This window comes from Biomphalaria glabrata, chromosome 2, assembly GCF_947242115.1.
Source record: "Biomphalaria glabrata chromosome 2, xgBioGlab47.1, whole genome shotgun sequence".
Taxonomy (NCBI): Eukaryota; Metazoa; Mollusca; class Gastropoda; family Planorbidae; genus Biomphalaria; species Biomphalaria glabrata.
Genome location: NC_074712.1, coordinates 14,408,314 through 14,425,948, shown reverse-complemented (window position 1 = coordinate 14,425,948; position 17,635 = coordinate 14,408,314). Strand labels below are relative to the sequence as shown.

The following is a 17,635-nucleotide window of genomic DNA, read 5'->3' as shown; positions in this document are numbered from 1 at the left end:
TGATTCACAAATGTACCTGGAAAGAGTTGCCTCGAACAGCCAGAAAAAAACTAAGACTCTAAGTGACACGCACTACATTCCAGGTTAAAGTGTGTATTTATGAAACTGAAAGTTTTTTGTTGTTTCATTCGTGAAATCAGGCATCATTAATGAATGGTCCCTCCATTGTCCCTCGACCTAAAAGTTTTATTGATACTGAGGATAGTGAAGAGTTACTTCCGTTAGTGATGAAAACAATGAATCGTCCTTAGAGATTTTTTATTTCTTATTTATCATTATGATTATCTAGATAGATCTAGATCAATTTCTAGAGATTTACATCTTTAAGAATGAATAGCATACATTAAATCAGATATTCTTAGTTCTAGGATTTAAAGCTTGTTTAAATAACAATGAAGATGTATCTGCTCTTTACTTTAATCAGCCTGGTTTGGATTAACCTAATTGAGGTAAACAACTAGATGAGTCCTAGATTTTACTAGATCATTAGTAGATCTAGATCTACTTAGTCTTAGTTAGTTCAACTAGACTATCTAGGATCTAGATCTAGGTCCACATGATCTAGACTCTAATTCTAATCAACTTATTATCTTATAATTATTAGATCTAGATTAAGTCAGTTAAGTTAACAAGATCATCATGAATGACATGATCATGCCCATGGAATGGGTGGTATTAAACTAGATCTATTTAAACTAATTAACCGTAATTAACGTATTAGTTTTTAGTCTTAGTCAACTTAGTCTTAGTGACTCTTAGTATTGACTATTGTTATTCACTTATTGTCAATTAGATTTATTATATTATAATAATTGTTATAGATTTAATTGTTACTTGAAATACTTGTATATAAATTAGTATTACTTTAGTATAAATATTAGATCTTGTTTGTAAAATGTTTTACATGTTTCGGATGTTCCTTCAGAGTTGAAGATAGTTTACTTCCTAGTCCAAACCTCCCGCAGGACAATGGGGGATGGGATTGGGCTGGGTTTGAACCTGGGACCATCAATAAATCCAAACGACAGTCCAGCGTGCAAACAGCAAGACTAGGCAGCCATCGTAGATCTAGTAACTATTAGATTTATTTACTTTTATAGAGTTTAGAGGCATAGGAGGTAATCGTCTTCTTTTTAGAAGTAATGTCTAGATATATAGTATTAATATATATATATGATAAGATAAGTTAGACTTATTAATATATTGTTATATAGGTCTAGATCTAGAAAATAAAAGTCTAGATCTAATTCTACAGACTAGTATCACTAACCAGTAGTGATGGGAACTAAACTAAATTTTTTTAGTTAAACTTAAACTAAGTTTGAACTTAAAAAAAGTAATTAAACTTTTAGTTAATCACAAATTGAAAAAATTAGTTAAACTAAACTAAGAAACTTTAGTTAAACTTTTACTAACTATTTTGACCTTTTTTAAGGACGAGACAGCCTAAAATGAAAAATATAAACAACAACCAATCTCTTTATCAAAATGTAATAAACATTTATTTGTGCACATGAAAAAAGATTTAAATGTCTTTATGGGATAGATGTAGATCTTAATAGAATCACTAGAATGATACTATTATAGAAAGAAATTAGAAGTAATTGTCCAATTTCTAATATAAGTTACCTTTTTAGAAGTAATGATAAAACTGCATGCTGACTCGCTAACTACCTCTAGATTCTAGAATATTCTGGATCTAATATCTTCTACAAACGAAATGATCAGAAATATAATCTGGTTCTAGAATTAGATCTAGCTACTAGACCTAGATCAAATAATTAATATTTTAATCTAAAAATAATTTAAGAAATACTAGTTACTACTACTAGATCTAAATAGAGTCTAGTAGATATCTTAGTAACTCTAGATCTATCTAGAGATTTTAGATTATTATAATTATGATTATAACTAGTAACTAGATATGGGCTATGGGTATTTAGATCTATATACTCTAGTAGATAATAGTAGATCTAGATCTAATAGATCTAGATAGTAGATATAAGTATAATTATAATAGAAGTAGATGTAGGTCTAGTCTAGATTTAGTTAATTTAGTATTAGATCTAGACAAGCTAGTATAGTGACGACTATTATTAGTAGGCCTATTATAGTCATTAATATTATACTATGCATCTTAGGTCTTAGTATAGCCATAGGCCTAATCTAGACTCTAATTCTAGAAGAATAGTAGAATCTCTAAACTAATAGATCTATATTATTGACTTATAATTTTAAATTTACATTTAGATCTAAGACTAAGACTACTAAGAGTTAGACTCTACTTAAGACTAAGAGACTAAAATAATTAAATATAGACTATTATGTCTATAGATCTAATAGTAGTAATAGACTAATACTAATAGACTAGACGTCACTAGTGACTAGACTCTAACTTTAGATCTATCTAGTAAAAAGTTTTAAAATAAAAAGAGTCAACATTTCTTTTAGATCTATAGTAAAGCAAAATTCTTTGCCTGCAGCTATACAGGTACACACTGGTGTTTAATAAAAAGCAGCAAAATGTAGATCTATAGAAGCAATTAAGGAATTATCAGGATTTATCAAGCAGCGAAACTTGCTAGAAATATAATGAACACGTTTATTTTTCTCACCTTTCAAATACCTTGAATTGGCGGGAATAGCAGCCATTATAGGGTAAAGGTCAAAAGGCTTTCTAGTGACCTGTGCACCCTCTAGTTTATTCTCCTCTCTGTTGTTCATTATTTATATTCTCCAAATTACATAGATCTAAATATTTATTAGTATGTATGTAAAAAAAGTTTGTAAAATTTGTAATTAAACTTTTTAGTTTGTAACTAAAAAAAAGTAATTAAACTAGGATTTTAACTAAACTTTTTTTTTTTAAATTAAACTTTGGCCTTAACTAATTTTTTTTAGTTAAACTAAAAGTTAGCAACTTTTTAGTTAACTTTTGCCCATCACTACTAACCAGCATCACATGTAAAATCCTAGAACACATAATATGTAGCCACATCATAACCCATCCCATTTAGACTAACATAATGTCCTTACTCCATACCAACATGGCTTTAGGAAATATAGATCATGTGAAACACAACTAATACGACTAATTGATGATTTTTCAAAAGGTTTAGATAATAGTGAGCAAATAGATGCTATATTGTTAGATTTTTTCCAAAGCTTTTGACAAATTTACCACAATAATTGCTTAAAAATTTAAATATTTTGACATCAGTGGATTAAGGATTTTCTGATAGGGAGAGAAGAAACTGTAATAATAAATGGCTCTAAATCAACAGTAAACTCAGGTGTACCTCAAGAAACAGTCTTAGATCCACTACTATTTTTTATTTACATAAATGATTTACCAAATCGCATTACTTCAGGAACAAAAGTCAGATTATTTGCAGACGATAGAACAATAAAAACAACACAAGATACAGAAAATTTACAAGGAGAATTAGATGAATTACAGAAATGGGAATCAAATTGGAGCATTTCTTTCCACCCAGAAACATATCAGTTATTAAGAGTAATAAAAAAAACTAAAACAAATTAATTCCACTTATCTTATTCATGGTAAACCAGTAACACAGACTAAAAACACAAAATACCTAGGTGTTATAATAAATGAAAAACTGTCATGGAATGCCCACATTGATGAAACTATCAAAAAACAAACAAAGTATAAGGGTTTATTAAAATGAATTTCTATAAATCAAATAAGAACAAAAAACTAAAATGTTATTTAACCTTGGTTAGGCCAATAATAGAATATGCATCCTCTGTTTGGTACACCTCAACTCAAGAAAACATTAAGAAACTGGAACAGACACAAAATAGAGCAGTGAGATTCATAACTAACAAATATTCACATTTGACTAGAGTAACACCTTTAGTAAAATCACTAAATTTTGAAAGCCTTCAGGAGAGAAGACTCAAAAGTAAAGTAGCAATTATACATAAAACACTGAACTATAATCTTCAAATACAAAAACAAAATCTATTAAAATACTCTGAAAGACACAAAAATAAAGGCACATTCCTAGTTTCATATGCTAGGACAAATTAGTACAAATGCTCCTTTTTCCATGGTGCTATTAAAACATGGAATGTGTTGCCTGAGCCAGCCAGGAAAACCAGTGACTTGGCAGAATTTAAATCATGATGTATAAAACGTAATCATCTTTTTTGAAGTAACGTCTATATTATAAAAGATAATATCTAGATATATACTTATACTAGATTGAGAAAGCCTTCGACAGTATTGACAGAGACGTAATCTGGAGACTGATGAATCACTACGGAATTCCAACAAAATTCACCAATATCATTAAACAGTTATATGATGACTTATCATGCCAAGTAATACACAATGGTAAGCTGACCAACCCTTTTCAAGTAAAAACAGGAGTAAGACAGGGATGTATGCTTTTGCCCTTGATATTTTTTGCTGGTGATCGATTGGGTCATAAGACAGACAGTCTTAGATAATAAAAGCGGCATACAATGGACACTAACACAACATTTAGAGAACCTGGATTTCGCCGATGACATCTGCCTCCTCTCCCATACACAACAAAATGCTCAGACCAAACTGACCAGACTCTCAGAAATAGCGAAAAAGACTGCACTTCTAATCAATAAAAAGAAAACAGAAGTTATGAGGATCAACAACAGACAAGAGAACCCAATCATGCTACAGGGAGAGAATATCCTTGATACGGACCACTTCACATATCTGGGAAGTAGAGTTGGTAAAGACGGCTGAGCTGATGATGATATACTAATTCGGATCAATAAAGCTAGATTTGCCTTTTCAACTCTTCAAACTATCTGATGCTCTAAGGCATTATCTCTACACAACAAGATATGAATCTATAATACAAATGTTAAGTCTGTCCTTCTATACGGTTCAGAAACTTGGAGAGTCACTAAAACAAATATAGAAAAGCTCCAGACCTTTGTTAACAGATGCCTACACCGGATATTAGGAATTAGGTGGCCAGAAAAAATAACTACTATCGATTTGTGGGAGAGAACTAGACAAAAGCCCATAGCCCAAGACATCACAAAATGAAAATGGAGCTGGATAGGACACACCCTGTGAAAACCAGCTACCAATGTTGCAAGGCAGGCACTTGACTGGAACCCATAAGGAAAGAGGAAAGTGTGCAGACCCAAGCAAACCTGGAAGAGGTCAGTCATCAGTGAAGCTGAGGGTACTGGAATGACATGGGAGCAGATGAAGAAAGCTGCTCAGAACCGAGTTCGGTGGAGAGGTGTGGTTGCGGCCCTATGCTCCCCTGGGAGTGCACAGGATAAAAAGTAGTAAGAAATAGACTGAGACTGAGTAGAGTCAGTAGAGAGTCTATACTGTACATTATACTAGATGACAGTAGATCTAGATCTACTAATAGTTTATTTATTAGTTGGTCCAGTCATAGAATAGTACAATGTATGGACAAGTATAACACAACTTCTGGTTACAAAATAGATTCCTATTGATTATCCTGCATTTTGGGTTACTGTACAGAAGTTGTTGACTGCTTTCTCATTTTCCTATTTGGTGGAAAGTGGATTCAGTGCTGTTATGAACATCATTTCAAATAAAAGAAACCCGACTAGAAATTTATGCTAGTGGAGATTTGTGGTTGCTACTTACAAACATACTTTCATAAACTGTTATTAACATCATCCAAGTCATTAGTTTTTTTTTAGTTTTATTTCAAATGGAGTAAAAAATCTCTATAAACAATAATTCAACCTTTTTTATATTTGTAACTTATTATGTGCTTTTTAACTTAGGGGCCCATGTCCAAAATAGTTTGAGAACCTCTTGGTTATAATGTTTAGATAAATAATACAATAATAGATCTAGAGGGTCTAAGAGTCTAGAATCTAGATATTTAATCATGACTCTAGTCTAGATTAGATATACCTTTCTATCTAGAATCTAGTCCAGTTAAGTCTAGTTTCTATTTGTAGATCAATATATAGATTAGTTTAGGAAATTAGGAAATATATTATTGTTATGTTTCTAGCTCTAAAGGCTTAGAATCTAGATCTAGCTAGAATCATAGATATTATTAATAATATTAATAGATTTATAAGTGTAATACAGTAATTCTATATTGACTTTGATCTTTTAAGGAAAGAAGCCAATAGCATTGTGAGAGCTTTATAGGTAAAGACCACTAGAATACAATTGTTATGGCCATAAAAGCTTTTAATTTGATTAATTAGATTTAACTCTTATGCCACAGTGGCAAAGATGGGCTCCGCTTTGCAACAGGACAGGAAGACTTAGGCCTCCCTGTCTTGAAATCTTGTAGCTCTCATACAGGCTGAGTGATACTGTGGATATAACTTCCAGAATTGTCAGCTATGAGCATTCTAGTTTAACCAGAACTAGGGTAATTATGTGCCTATGGGACAGTATCCTGATTTGCACTGTGTCATTTTTTGTTCATTTTAGCCTTTTTTTTTTTGAAGAAGTATAGAGTTAAAATATCTGGGGTCAAAAATACATTTCCACCTACTTAAAGTTTATTTGCAAAAATTGTTGGGTGCAGATCATTTTGTAACTCCTAAAACATTTAAAAGCAAAGCAATCTGAAAAAAAAAAAACAATTACAATTACAAAACTATCATAGGACCAGTAGTAATGTATGCAAGTAAGACCAAGTCACTGATAGAGACAGCTTAACTGATAGCTACTTGGGGACAGAAATTTCTTAGAAAATTTGATGGTATTATTATTTTTACACAATGACACTAGGCAGGTATCTTCACTAACTATATGAATTCCCACCTGGATTAGCTGTAGTTCTCCTTATCTGTAACACAAGAGATAATATTTTTCATTAAATGAGGCATTAGATAAATGGCCTACATAGCTGAAGGCTAAACAAAACTCATTCATTTGTAACACATAAGTTATTCACACATGGGTATGATAAGCTATTTATACATCTTTTATGTGCAAATGGTATAAGCTTTATTTTATACCTTTATCACACATATGAAAAGCTTATTTATACACCTTATACAAGTTATTATCAAATACAATTTAGTCTAAAAAAAAACTAATTCTAACTATGATAGCAGTAAATTTTGTGTAAAGAAATCATCAGGGTAAAATAAAACCAAAGACAAATTAAAGTTTTCTGTGAAGACCTTGCAGTCTATGGAACAGATTATGTCAAACTTGTAGCTGTGACCAAAGTGAACCAAGGTTTTATAGGACTAGCATAATGATCATAACAGCCTTTATATCAGGTACCCAAAAGAGACAAAAATGTTGTTTAAAAAAAAATCCCAAAATGGAATTTCAAGCTTTTAGAAAGATTTGAATTTGAGGCAAAGGTTTTTATTTTTAAAGTTGTTAAGCTTTCATTAAGGGGATACAAAGATTTAGGGAGGGGGGGGGTTGATACACAGAAGATCCAATCAGTTAGTGATATTTTTTTTACAAAGCTTATATCATCTCACTTGATCTGTCTGTCTGGTAAAAAGTTTGTACAGGTTCTTTCTCCCGGTCTCAGATTTAGCTGAAATTTCACACAATTATTTCTTTTACCTGCCATCACAAGAATCAATAATAAAAAAAATTAACCAATTAGTTAATTAACTATTGGTAATTAATTATTTTGTTTGGTATCTTGAACAAGGGAAAGAAATTGTACTTGACAGATGAGGTGGTATAAGTAGAATTAGTCCCCTTGTGGACTCGAGACCTGAGTGAACATATTTTTACGCATTAAAAAAACAATCATGTAAACATTTAAACAATGAGTTGACTAAGAATGAACTTATCAATTTGACAAGGACTAAAAAAAAATTTACAGTTTTAATATGTTCTACTTTTATAAAAGAAATATGCCTTCAATTTTTATGCCTAACGGATATGTCAAGGTTGAGATAGAAAGAATTGATGCAGTTAAATATAAGGCCAACTATTTAACTGCATCAATTCTTTCATATAGCCTTTCAAAACTGTACTCTTAGTTTTACTAGTATTTATACTAATTTAATGCAGTTAAAGTAATTAATAATCCCATACTAATAATATATAGCCATATTTAAATCATATATTACTATAATTTAAAAAATGTTACTATAGTTTACTATTGTCTTCACAGATTGTTGCATCTGGGGGCAATGCTTTACTTGATGTAAGCTCGGCTGATAAGGTTGAAACCTTCTGCATTAACTACAATTCTCAGTACCAGAGCTTGCCTGCCTCCTCTGCGGATGCCGTTGCCCATGTCCTGTCTGACTTGTCACGGTCTGAAGGATGCACATTGCAGGACTTCCCACCATCACAACAGGTCAAAGGTACCACAGTGGCTCTCATTCGTGGAAACTGTACTTTCATTCAGAAAGCCAGTATGGTTGAGTCCCTACAGGGCTACAGTGCTCTGATCGTGGATAACAAAAACTCCACCAGAACGCCAGTGCCTGGTGGCAATGCTTCAGACTACAAGTCCATCAATATTACCGTGTCGACTATCTCCTGGGCTGACTACAACGAAGTCCTTCTTCATAAGCAGCCTGTGTCTGTCAAGCTTTATGCTCCAACCCAACCCTTCTGGGATGCTAACATGTTTGTGATTGTCATTTTCTCCACCGTTTTTGTCATGCTAGGTGCCGGGTGGGCAGCTGTGTCAGAGAAATACTCGTATAAAAGACTGCGAAGAAGAGTCTCCAATTCAAACTCTTCAAATCTTGAATCACCAGTTCAGGCCAGCTCTCAGGAGCAGCAGTTTACTGTTTGGATGGTTGTCATATGGTTTGCCGTTATATGTGCAGTTATCATCTTGCTGTATTTTTTTTATGATGTGATGGTGTATTTTTTTATAGCCATGTTCTGTTTAGCTGGATCCTACAGTTTGTACCAGTGTTTGCTCCCAGTGTGGTCCCACATAGTGCCACTATCCTATGACATACCTTTAAACAGGTTCCCATGTATTAAAATGAAGGTAAGTTTTATAGCATAATTATGGTTTTCCTCTTAAAACATTTTAATTGTTAAAAAACAAAATGTCAAGAATAAAATAACTTTAATATATTGATAAAGAACATTTTGAAAATTGAGACAAATACTAAAACTCCCTTGGACATATAATGTTGTCATTCAAACCATTTTCATACTTTAATTATCTGTACATTTCTTTTCAAGAACCACTTGGTAAAACTTTTTATTATTATTATTATTCTAAAAATCATTTGGTTAGATCTTCAATAATGAATTTTAAAAAATCTTTCTCTTACGATTCAAAAATTCACATGGTGGCTTTTTCTTTGATTCTGAAAGCAACTTAGGTAGGTTTTATGATACACAAATACCTTGGCTAGACCTACAATAATGATTCTAAAAGTCATTTGGGTAGACTTTCAGTAATATTTCCAAGAAGGTTTTTTTTTAAAAAACAACATCAATTTACATATTTTTCTCTATAAGACATTTTAAGTTTTTGCTAAATTTCTTAAAGATGATAAGACATGCATTTTTTTGTTTTGATTCTGTTAGTTTGATTATACTTTTTTTTTTTTAATTTCAGGTCAAACTAAGGAGTTTTCTGCTATATATGCCATGTTTAACTTTGGCAATATTTTGGGCCATTGAACGCCATTCTTCATATGCCTGGGTGATCCAAGATTTGCTGGGAGCTTCATTTTGTATTTTCTTTATTCAAAACCTTCGACTACCTAACCTGAAGGTGATAGCTGTTCTTCTGATTTTACTTCTCCTGTATGATGTCTTTTTTGTTTTCATTACTCCGTTGATAACAAAGGATGGAGACAGTATAATGGAGTCTGTGGCAACAGGAGGATCTAGTCATTCTAAAGAATCTCTGCCAATGGTATTTCTGATTCCACTTCTCGGTGACAGCCCTCTGACCAAGTGCAGGGATCGCTCCTATTCCCTACTGGGTTTTGGGGACATAATCATTCCAGGACTTTTGGTCTCCTACAATGCTGTGTTTGATATCAGGTCTGGTTCAAGGATGGTGTACTATGTCTTATCATCTGTGGCTTACCTTTGTGGCATGATCATCTGTATGATATCTCTTGTGTTTATGAACTCTGGGCAACCTGCGCTCCTTTACCTGGTACCATGCACCTTGATTACCACTGTGGTAATAGCACTCATTAGGGGAGAGCTCCGGAAGCTAATATTTGGCTCGCAGACTCAGACTGACCTGCAGAACCCTGTGGAGTCGAACATTAAAGATGCTGAAGAGATAGATACTAACAATGACAGTTTAGATGAGCAGCAAACATTGATCTCCCCTTAAAAGAGTTGAATAATATTAATACTATTAGGAAACTTGGGTAGTCTTGATTTATCATTTATCAATCACATTCAAGCTTTCAAACCCTTTTTTTTTTCTTTAAATTTTGGGATATTCAGGACAGGAGTTTTGACACTGGATTGAATGGACTTTCAATTATGAAATATTTAAATCCAAAAGATTTTTGTATTTGTTACTATAATGCTATAATTAATTGTTAATGTTATGATCATATTTATTTTAAACATTGGTTCCTTTATAAAATACAAGGTCTAGTTAATTATAGTGTTGTTTTTTTTTAGGTTCAATTCTAGTCCCAAACTTCTAAGAACATCAAATCGCAAACTCACTTCCCCTGCTCTAAATTCACATGTACTACTTGCATAGGCTGGAACTAAATTTCCATAAAATTTTTTTGTTTCTTTTCCAATTCAAGTTCAACTAGGGTTACCACGTGTATTTCTGGAAGAGACTTTTTGGTATAATTTATTATTTGCACAAACATATGTGGGCAACTACATGCACATTTTTTTTTTTTCAGATAATATTTTGTGAGAAAAATGTCACTGTTTAAGTTATTTGTGTTTCTTCTCCTGTGCACAGATCTATCAAAAGACTCTTTTTAACTTGAGCTTTGTGCCCGAGTATCCAAAAGAAAAACAATAGCCTATCTTGAGAAACTGTAAATTGCATGTTTCTTTTAAACAGTCCATTGTTCATGATGTTATGAAAGTTATTTTTACTTTTCTGCTATTTATGTGTGAATTTACCTTTAAACCAGAAGATATGAAGGGATGAATTCCATAGATAGAAAAAAGAAAAAGCAATTGCAGTAAAGAACAGCGTGAAAGCTAGACATTTTCACACGTTTTGTCAAAGCCTGCTGGTTGAAGGAAAAGGACCCAAAAGCAGGGCATGTCTTCTTTTTGGTGGTAACCCTAAATTGAACAGTTAAGTTTTAATGAGGTTCATCTCTCATTTTTTGTAAATTAATACATTAATAATAAATTAATACATTTTAAAACATTAACATTCCATAAATAGGTCAATGTTGATTTTGGTTATGTTCTACTTTTCTTTGTTAGCTTTTTCTTTAGTTCTTTAGATAATGGATTTGTAAAAAATATTAAAAAGAAAAAAAAAGACCAATGTTATTCAATGAAAGTTTCAAATAGTTTCAGTTTTATTGTATGCTCTTTTATTTAGTCAATAGTTGCATTTTCCCCCTTTAGTTGCCATGAGTTACAGTTTGACTGAGCTGATCTGATTTTCAGAGTTTCCTAATGGTCTATATAAATTGAGTTTAGTCACTAGTTCAACAAAAAATAGCTATTAAGTTTCATGTGTTTATTTTACAACCAAGGATGACCATAGTAGCATACCCAGGTGGAATCTTATCTTACAAAAACAAATGCAAATACAGGGGCACTAAGACAGCCTATATCATAATTCACACCTCCTTTAAAAAAAATATATATATCTACAACTTGTGCTATATAACAAAGAGACTAGTTTTCACATTGTCTGATAATTATGGCTTATCAGTTTTCCTCTAGATTGCCCATACATTTAGTGCCAACAAGGCAGAAATTAGCCCCAAATAACCCTTGCTCTTATAGGAAAAATTAGACACCACAGCCATTTTTTGGGCTCATAAGAAATGAGATTGTGTTTGGACCACAAAGTGGAAGCTTGTATGCTGGTCCTGTTCTGATCTGTCTTAACATCCTGAGTATTCCTGAGTCTACTCAGTTTTTAAAGTTATCCGATGTCTGCTGCTAGTTTTTAAAGTTATCCCACATCTGCTGCTGAGAGTTGTCTCTGTATAAGTCTTGCAAATATATAAACATTATAAATATGTGATATTTTTAACTACTAAAATTATACACCTTACTGCAGAGTGGTTATAAATGTTGTCATTCTCATGGTATCCAGGGCTATGCTACTTGATCATCTTGACATCCTTATTTCAATTGCATTCTGCCCACAGGCAAGACACAATTACTAGATGTATTCTAAGCCTGTAACAAATACTGTTTCATGTTGAACTATTGTATAAAGCTTAATAATTGGAAATCTGCCACAAGTAGACAAAGTATATTATTTTCTACAAGGCCTGTCAACAATATATAATGATTGAATATTTTAAATATATGTATATAAATTTTCATTGATTGATCTGTATGAGAATTTCGCTTTCTTACAGTGTACTTATGTATGTGCTTATTTGTTTGGTATTATTTGCTATTTTATTATTTAAAATAAGATCGCCAGTACATCTATGTTACAACTTGAATTAGTACTACTTTTTTTTTTAAAGAGTTTTCTTTTTTTTTTATATATATTTTTTGTATTCCTGGTAATTGTGAAGTTAAGTCTCACAAATTAACTGAACACCTATACTCTTGTGCTAAGTATTAGTGTAACTATCACCATCATTTCGCTTGATTGATTAACTGAGGCTATGGCAGTACTTTCATTGAGTTAACTATTGCTGTTCTTTTACTTGATCTATTAACTGAAAATGTTTTTAATTCATATTTTTTTATATTCTCAAGTTGTTAATATCTGCCCACAGAAAAGTGAGTCTGAAAAATCATTTTAGTCTTTAAATTATTTTAAAAGAGATTTCAATTATTTTGAAAATGTTAAAAAAAAATTCTAATCAATTGAATTATTTTAAGCCCTTGAATTTATATATTAGAATTAATTTTAATTATTTGTTACAAACATTTTATTTTGAACATTTAAAAAAGATTAATCGACATTATATGACTCTTTCTGTCTTGGAAGAGAATGCATGCGCCCCAGCGAGCCACTGCTCTCAGTTTCTTCTTGAGACTGGGCAGAATCTGGTGTGACTAATCTAGCCAATTCCCAATCAGCAAAGTTGGCCACAGTTTGTACATGCAATTTTGGGCTAGCTGATAGAACAGCTTTCTTTCTCTTGACTAAGGCTGTTTTGTTTCTTTTGCTCTCAGTAAGGTTCGTACCAGCATGCACTGTCTGTCTTCAAGGTGTCTGATCTTGAGTTAATTCCTCCCACTCTCCCACATACTTTCATTGATGTCTGTTGTTCTCATGTACTGCTTGCAGACATCTCTGTAAGTTAGTCTTAGGAGGCCCTTAAGTCTAACTACCTCTGCAAGCTCAGCATAGAGGATGTTTTTAGTAATTTCATTTTGAATATATTATCAACATGATTAGTTGACAATTCACTCACTAAATGGAAACAAAAATATCTTGCCACATTTCATTTGTCAGGTATCATTAAATATCCTTCACTGGTTAAACTTCTGACACAGGTACATGTAAACAAACTAGTAGGTGGAAATAGTTTGATCTAATTCTTGTTTTTGCTAAAAATGTCTAATTAACCCCCCAAAAAATGTGTATTCATTTGTTTTTTATTTACATTCTTTGCAACAGTTTGTTTTATATAAACTATAACCAAAACTACACATAGAACCACATTGAGTACTTCATTTCCATGTTTAAATTGTCTTAGGATTTGAAACTTTAAATGTCCAGATTCTTTTTTTTTAGTAGACTTACAGTTCATTAGCTCATGTTTTTTTTGTTTTTTTTTAAAATTCAAAGTTGTTATGCATAACTTGTAGTCTTTGATTTTTGGGGGATTTTTTTTAGTTTTTTTTTGTTTGAGTTGGCGTCAAATAATTAAACTAGGATTGAATCACAATGGTCAGGGTTGTATTTCATAACTTTGTTATTTTTTGTTTTGTTTTTATTGTTTTCAGTATCATAGTATAATTTTTGTTGATATTGTCAATAAAATTGTATTAAAAGTAATTGTATTCGCAAGGGTTTTCTGTTTTGTTATTATTTTATTTAAATTTACTAGAAAATTGTGAAATATTAAAGCCTTTTTTTTTTATGAATCGAACAAGAAACACAAGAGTTATTCAAGAAATAGAAATTACAAAATAGCAACAAAATATACTAAACAAAAATGAAACCTAGAAAATATCCAAATGTTACATATTAAATGAATTCAATACATGTGATTATAATGGGAAATTTTCATACATGGTGACAAATCCATACATAGCAAACTGTTTGGTGTATCTGGTGTACAGAACCCATTGGAAAGTGTTGATAACCTACGTTTTTTTTTTTGTTTAAAGTTAGATGATAATTTGTGTGCACCTTCTAGCATTGCAGAAACAAACTTTCTAAGCTCTTCTGCTTGTAGCTTTGATTTAGTTGGCAGCATTGATATTTATTTTAGTGTCTTTGACATGGCTTAGTTTGTCGTCGTTGAAATCTCCCATAAAATCAACAGTTTTGATCTTACAAGAATAAATAATAAGTTTCCTTTAAGTAAAAAAAAAAAAGCACTAACAGAATTATAACAAGATTACAAAGAGAGTTTGTGTTACACAAACTCAGAGGCGGCCCCCGTCGAAGTCGGATCCCTGTCGGATCTGCATATTCGCAAATAATATTCAAGAGGTGATTTAATTTTGATGTAAAATGTTTTACACGTTTCGGATGTTCCTTCAGAGTTGAAGATAATTACTTCCTAGTCCAAACCTCCCGCAGGACGACGGGGGATGGGAGCGGGCAGGGTTTGAACCCTGGGCCATCCATAAATCTGAACGACAGTCCAGCGCGCAAACCGCACGACCAGGCAGCCATCCGATGGTCAAAAGTAATAATGTTTCAAAGATTCATTTGCCGTAAATTTAAATTTAATAAAAAAATAGTAGATTAGTTTTAGTATATTAAAACATTACAATATTGATCAAAACGTTTGGAAACGAGGCTTAATAAACATTACTATACCGAGTTCTTTTTTTCATTTCATTTGAAGAATTAATTCCATATAACGTCAGAGGGAAAAAAAAAACACTACGTCACACGGCCTAGCTAGACTAAAAATCGCCTTCATCTATAAGAGCCATTTATCGAGTGTTCATAGACTTTGGTGCACCGAGTGCGTTCTTTAAGCATTTCATTTAAAGAATTCATTCCATATGACGTCAAAGGAAAAAAAACACTACGTCACACTGCCTAGCTAGAATAAAAATCGCCTTCATCATTACGAGCCTTTTATCGAGTGTTCATAGACATTGGTGCACCGAGTGCGTTCTTTTAGCATTTCATTTAAAGAATTCATTCCATATGACGTCAAAGGAAAAAAAAAACACTACGTCACAAGGCCTAGCTAGACTAAAAATCACCTTTATCAACACGAGCCATTTCTCGAGTGTTCATAGACATTGGTGCACCGAGTGCGTTCTTTTAGCATTTCATTTAAAGAATTCATTCCATGTGACGTCAAAGGAAAAAAAAACACTACGTCACACGGCTTAGTTAGACTAAAATATGTTTTCATTAATACAAGCAATTTTTTCGAGGGTTAATAGACATTGGTGCACCGAGTGCGTTCTTTTAACATTACATTTAAAGAGTCCATTCATATGACGTCAAAGAAAAAAAATTCCATTACCTCACAATAGGCTAGTACCGGTACCATAAAAAAAAATGTCTTTATTTACACGAGATATTTAACGAGGGTTCATAGACATTGGTGCACTGAGTTCTAATAGATATTGTTATAAACCTGGTGGTGGCACAGATGGGGGTAGTGGTGTGAGTGTAGTCAGTCGACGCAAATCGCCCCAGGCCAGCGCTAGACGAGCGGTCAACCGTGACGAGCTACGACGGTCAACCGAGTCGAGTATCAACAGGACGGTACGGGAAGGATCGCCGTCGTGAACAGAGCTCATGAGCGTCACGAGAGTTGTAGTCATCTGACCACCTAGAAACGTCGAGCGGCGTTCTGTCCGGTTCGAGAAGGCCAGTAGGGACCCTATATAAAGAGCGGAGGTGTCGCAGTCAAGACAGTCGAGAAAAGGGGCTCAATACAGCAAGGTTCAGAAAGCGGGTTCACGGCAGGGGTTCAGAGCCCGGTTCACTACAGTCCGGTCGACTACAGCACAGTTCAGCGGTGTGGTTCTGTATGGAGCATTACGACGGTTCAGTGCGGAGTACTATCAAGTACAGTTAAGACGAACGGCGTCTTGATCTTGGTCTGCGATCGAGTCCGACACAACGAGCCTAGTGTGTGAAGTCAGTCCTGAACTGTGGAACCCAGTGCAAGCCCGGAACGAGACGGAGAGGCCAGTGCAAGAGTTGATACGGCGGAACGGTGTTATCGGAGAGATATTTGTACAGTGTACGTGTTGCCAATTGTACAGTATTGGCTGTTATTTATTCAGCTATTAAAGTGTTACGTTACTTTGGAGCCCTGAGTTGTCAAGTTCTTTAAGTTGGTGGTGTATGGTGCAGTTTGCAGAGAGCCTGGATAGTGAGATTCGTAACACTGGTGTCAGAAGTGGGATCGGATCGTATCGGATAGGAACGGATCTACTATGGCTCGTCTGAAACTGCTGTACGAACTCGAAGTGAAAGAACTGAAGCGAGAGCTACGTGATCGAGGGCTGAAGACAAGTGGAATTAAAGAAACCTTACAGGCACGCCTCCGGGAAGACATAGTGGAAGAAGAGGAAGATCCAGACACGTATCTTTTTGACGTAGAACCAGATATGGAGGAGCTCTTGAGCTCAATGCTAGGAAACATCAATTCCAAGATAGATGCCATGAACACCAAGATAGCCGCCATGAACCAACGCATACCTGATGTGGAGGAGAGAATCGTCAATACAGACGTTAGTTCAGATGCTAAAACCAGTGAGAGGAGCGTTGGTGGTGATCATGAGAACCCATTGAAACCTGACGAAGCCGTTGAGAGGCATATGCAAGTCGAGATATACCAGCCAGATCTGCACCCAACAGACGTTGGTCCAGCTGCCAATACTGAAGAGGGAAGTCCTGATGGTGGTCAAGAGAATCCAAGGAAGCCTGACGTTGAAGTTGATGGACATTTGCACGACGAAAGTCATCGACAAGGTCTGAAACCAACAGACGATTGGCCCTATACTGAGACAAGAGAGGGAGGTCCTGATGGTGGAGAAGAAAGCCGAATGGAGCCTGACGCCGAAGACGAGGGACCTTTGCACGAGGAGTGCTACCAACCTGCCCCACGAGCATGCCCTCCTGACAAGGCTGAAGATGATGACCTGTACCACAATTCCCCGCCCTGTGGATTTGAAGCCCATCCCAGTCCTTCTTCGCAAAGCCCTATGAAGCCACCTCTTTTGCCAACGATCTTGGTATCCCCAGCCCTTACATCCTATACCTCTCCATGTGTCAAGTGGCTGTCCTCGGTACCGACCGACAAGAGAGCGATGCAACCACAACGTCACTGCAACAAGAGGACGATCAACTGGAGGAAAAGAAGAAGGCGGCGTTTGCGTAGTCCA

The 17,635-nt window shown here is 34.1% G+C and overlaps 1 protein-coding gene across 1 annotated transcript; it reads left to right on the top strand.

The window, feature by feature from the left end:
* Window positions 1-14,108, top strand: LOC106078607 (signal peptide peptidase-like 2B). The gene is made up of 3 exons (XM_013239529.2): window positions 1-449; window positions 8,130-8,969; window positions 9,552-14,108. The coding sequence occupies exons 1-3, from the start codon at window positions 393-395 to the stop codon at window positions 10,287-10,289; spliced, it is 1,635 nt and encodes a 544-aa protein (XP_013094983.2). The 5' UTR covers window positions 1-392; the 3' UTR covers window positions 10,290-14,108.
* The last annotated feature ends 3,527 nt before the right edge of the window (window positions 14,109-17,635 follow it).

What these genes read in the sequence shown, in the direction of transcription:
- LOC106078607 (XM_013239529.2), top strand. Translation starts at nt 393, where the DNA reads ATGAAGATGTATCTGCTCTTTACTTTAATCAGCCTGGTTTGGATTAAC. An exon ending in TTTGGATTAACCTAATTGAG is followed by an intron (nt 450 to 8,129) that starts GTAAACAACTAG and finishes TTGTCTTCACAG; the next exon opens with ATTGTTGCATCTGGGGGCAA. An exon ending in TCCCATGTATTAAAATGAAG is followed by an intron (nt 8,970 to 9,551) that starts GTAAGTTTTATA and finishes TTTTAATTTCAG; the next exon opens with GTCAAACTAAGGAGTTTTCT.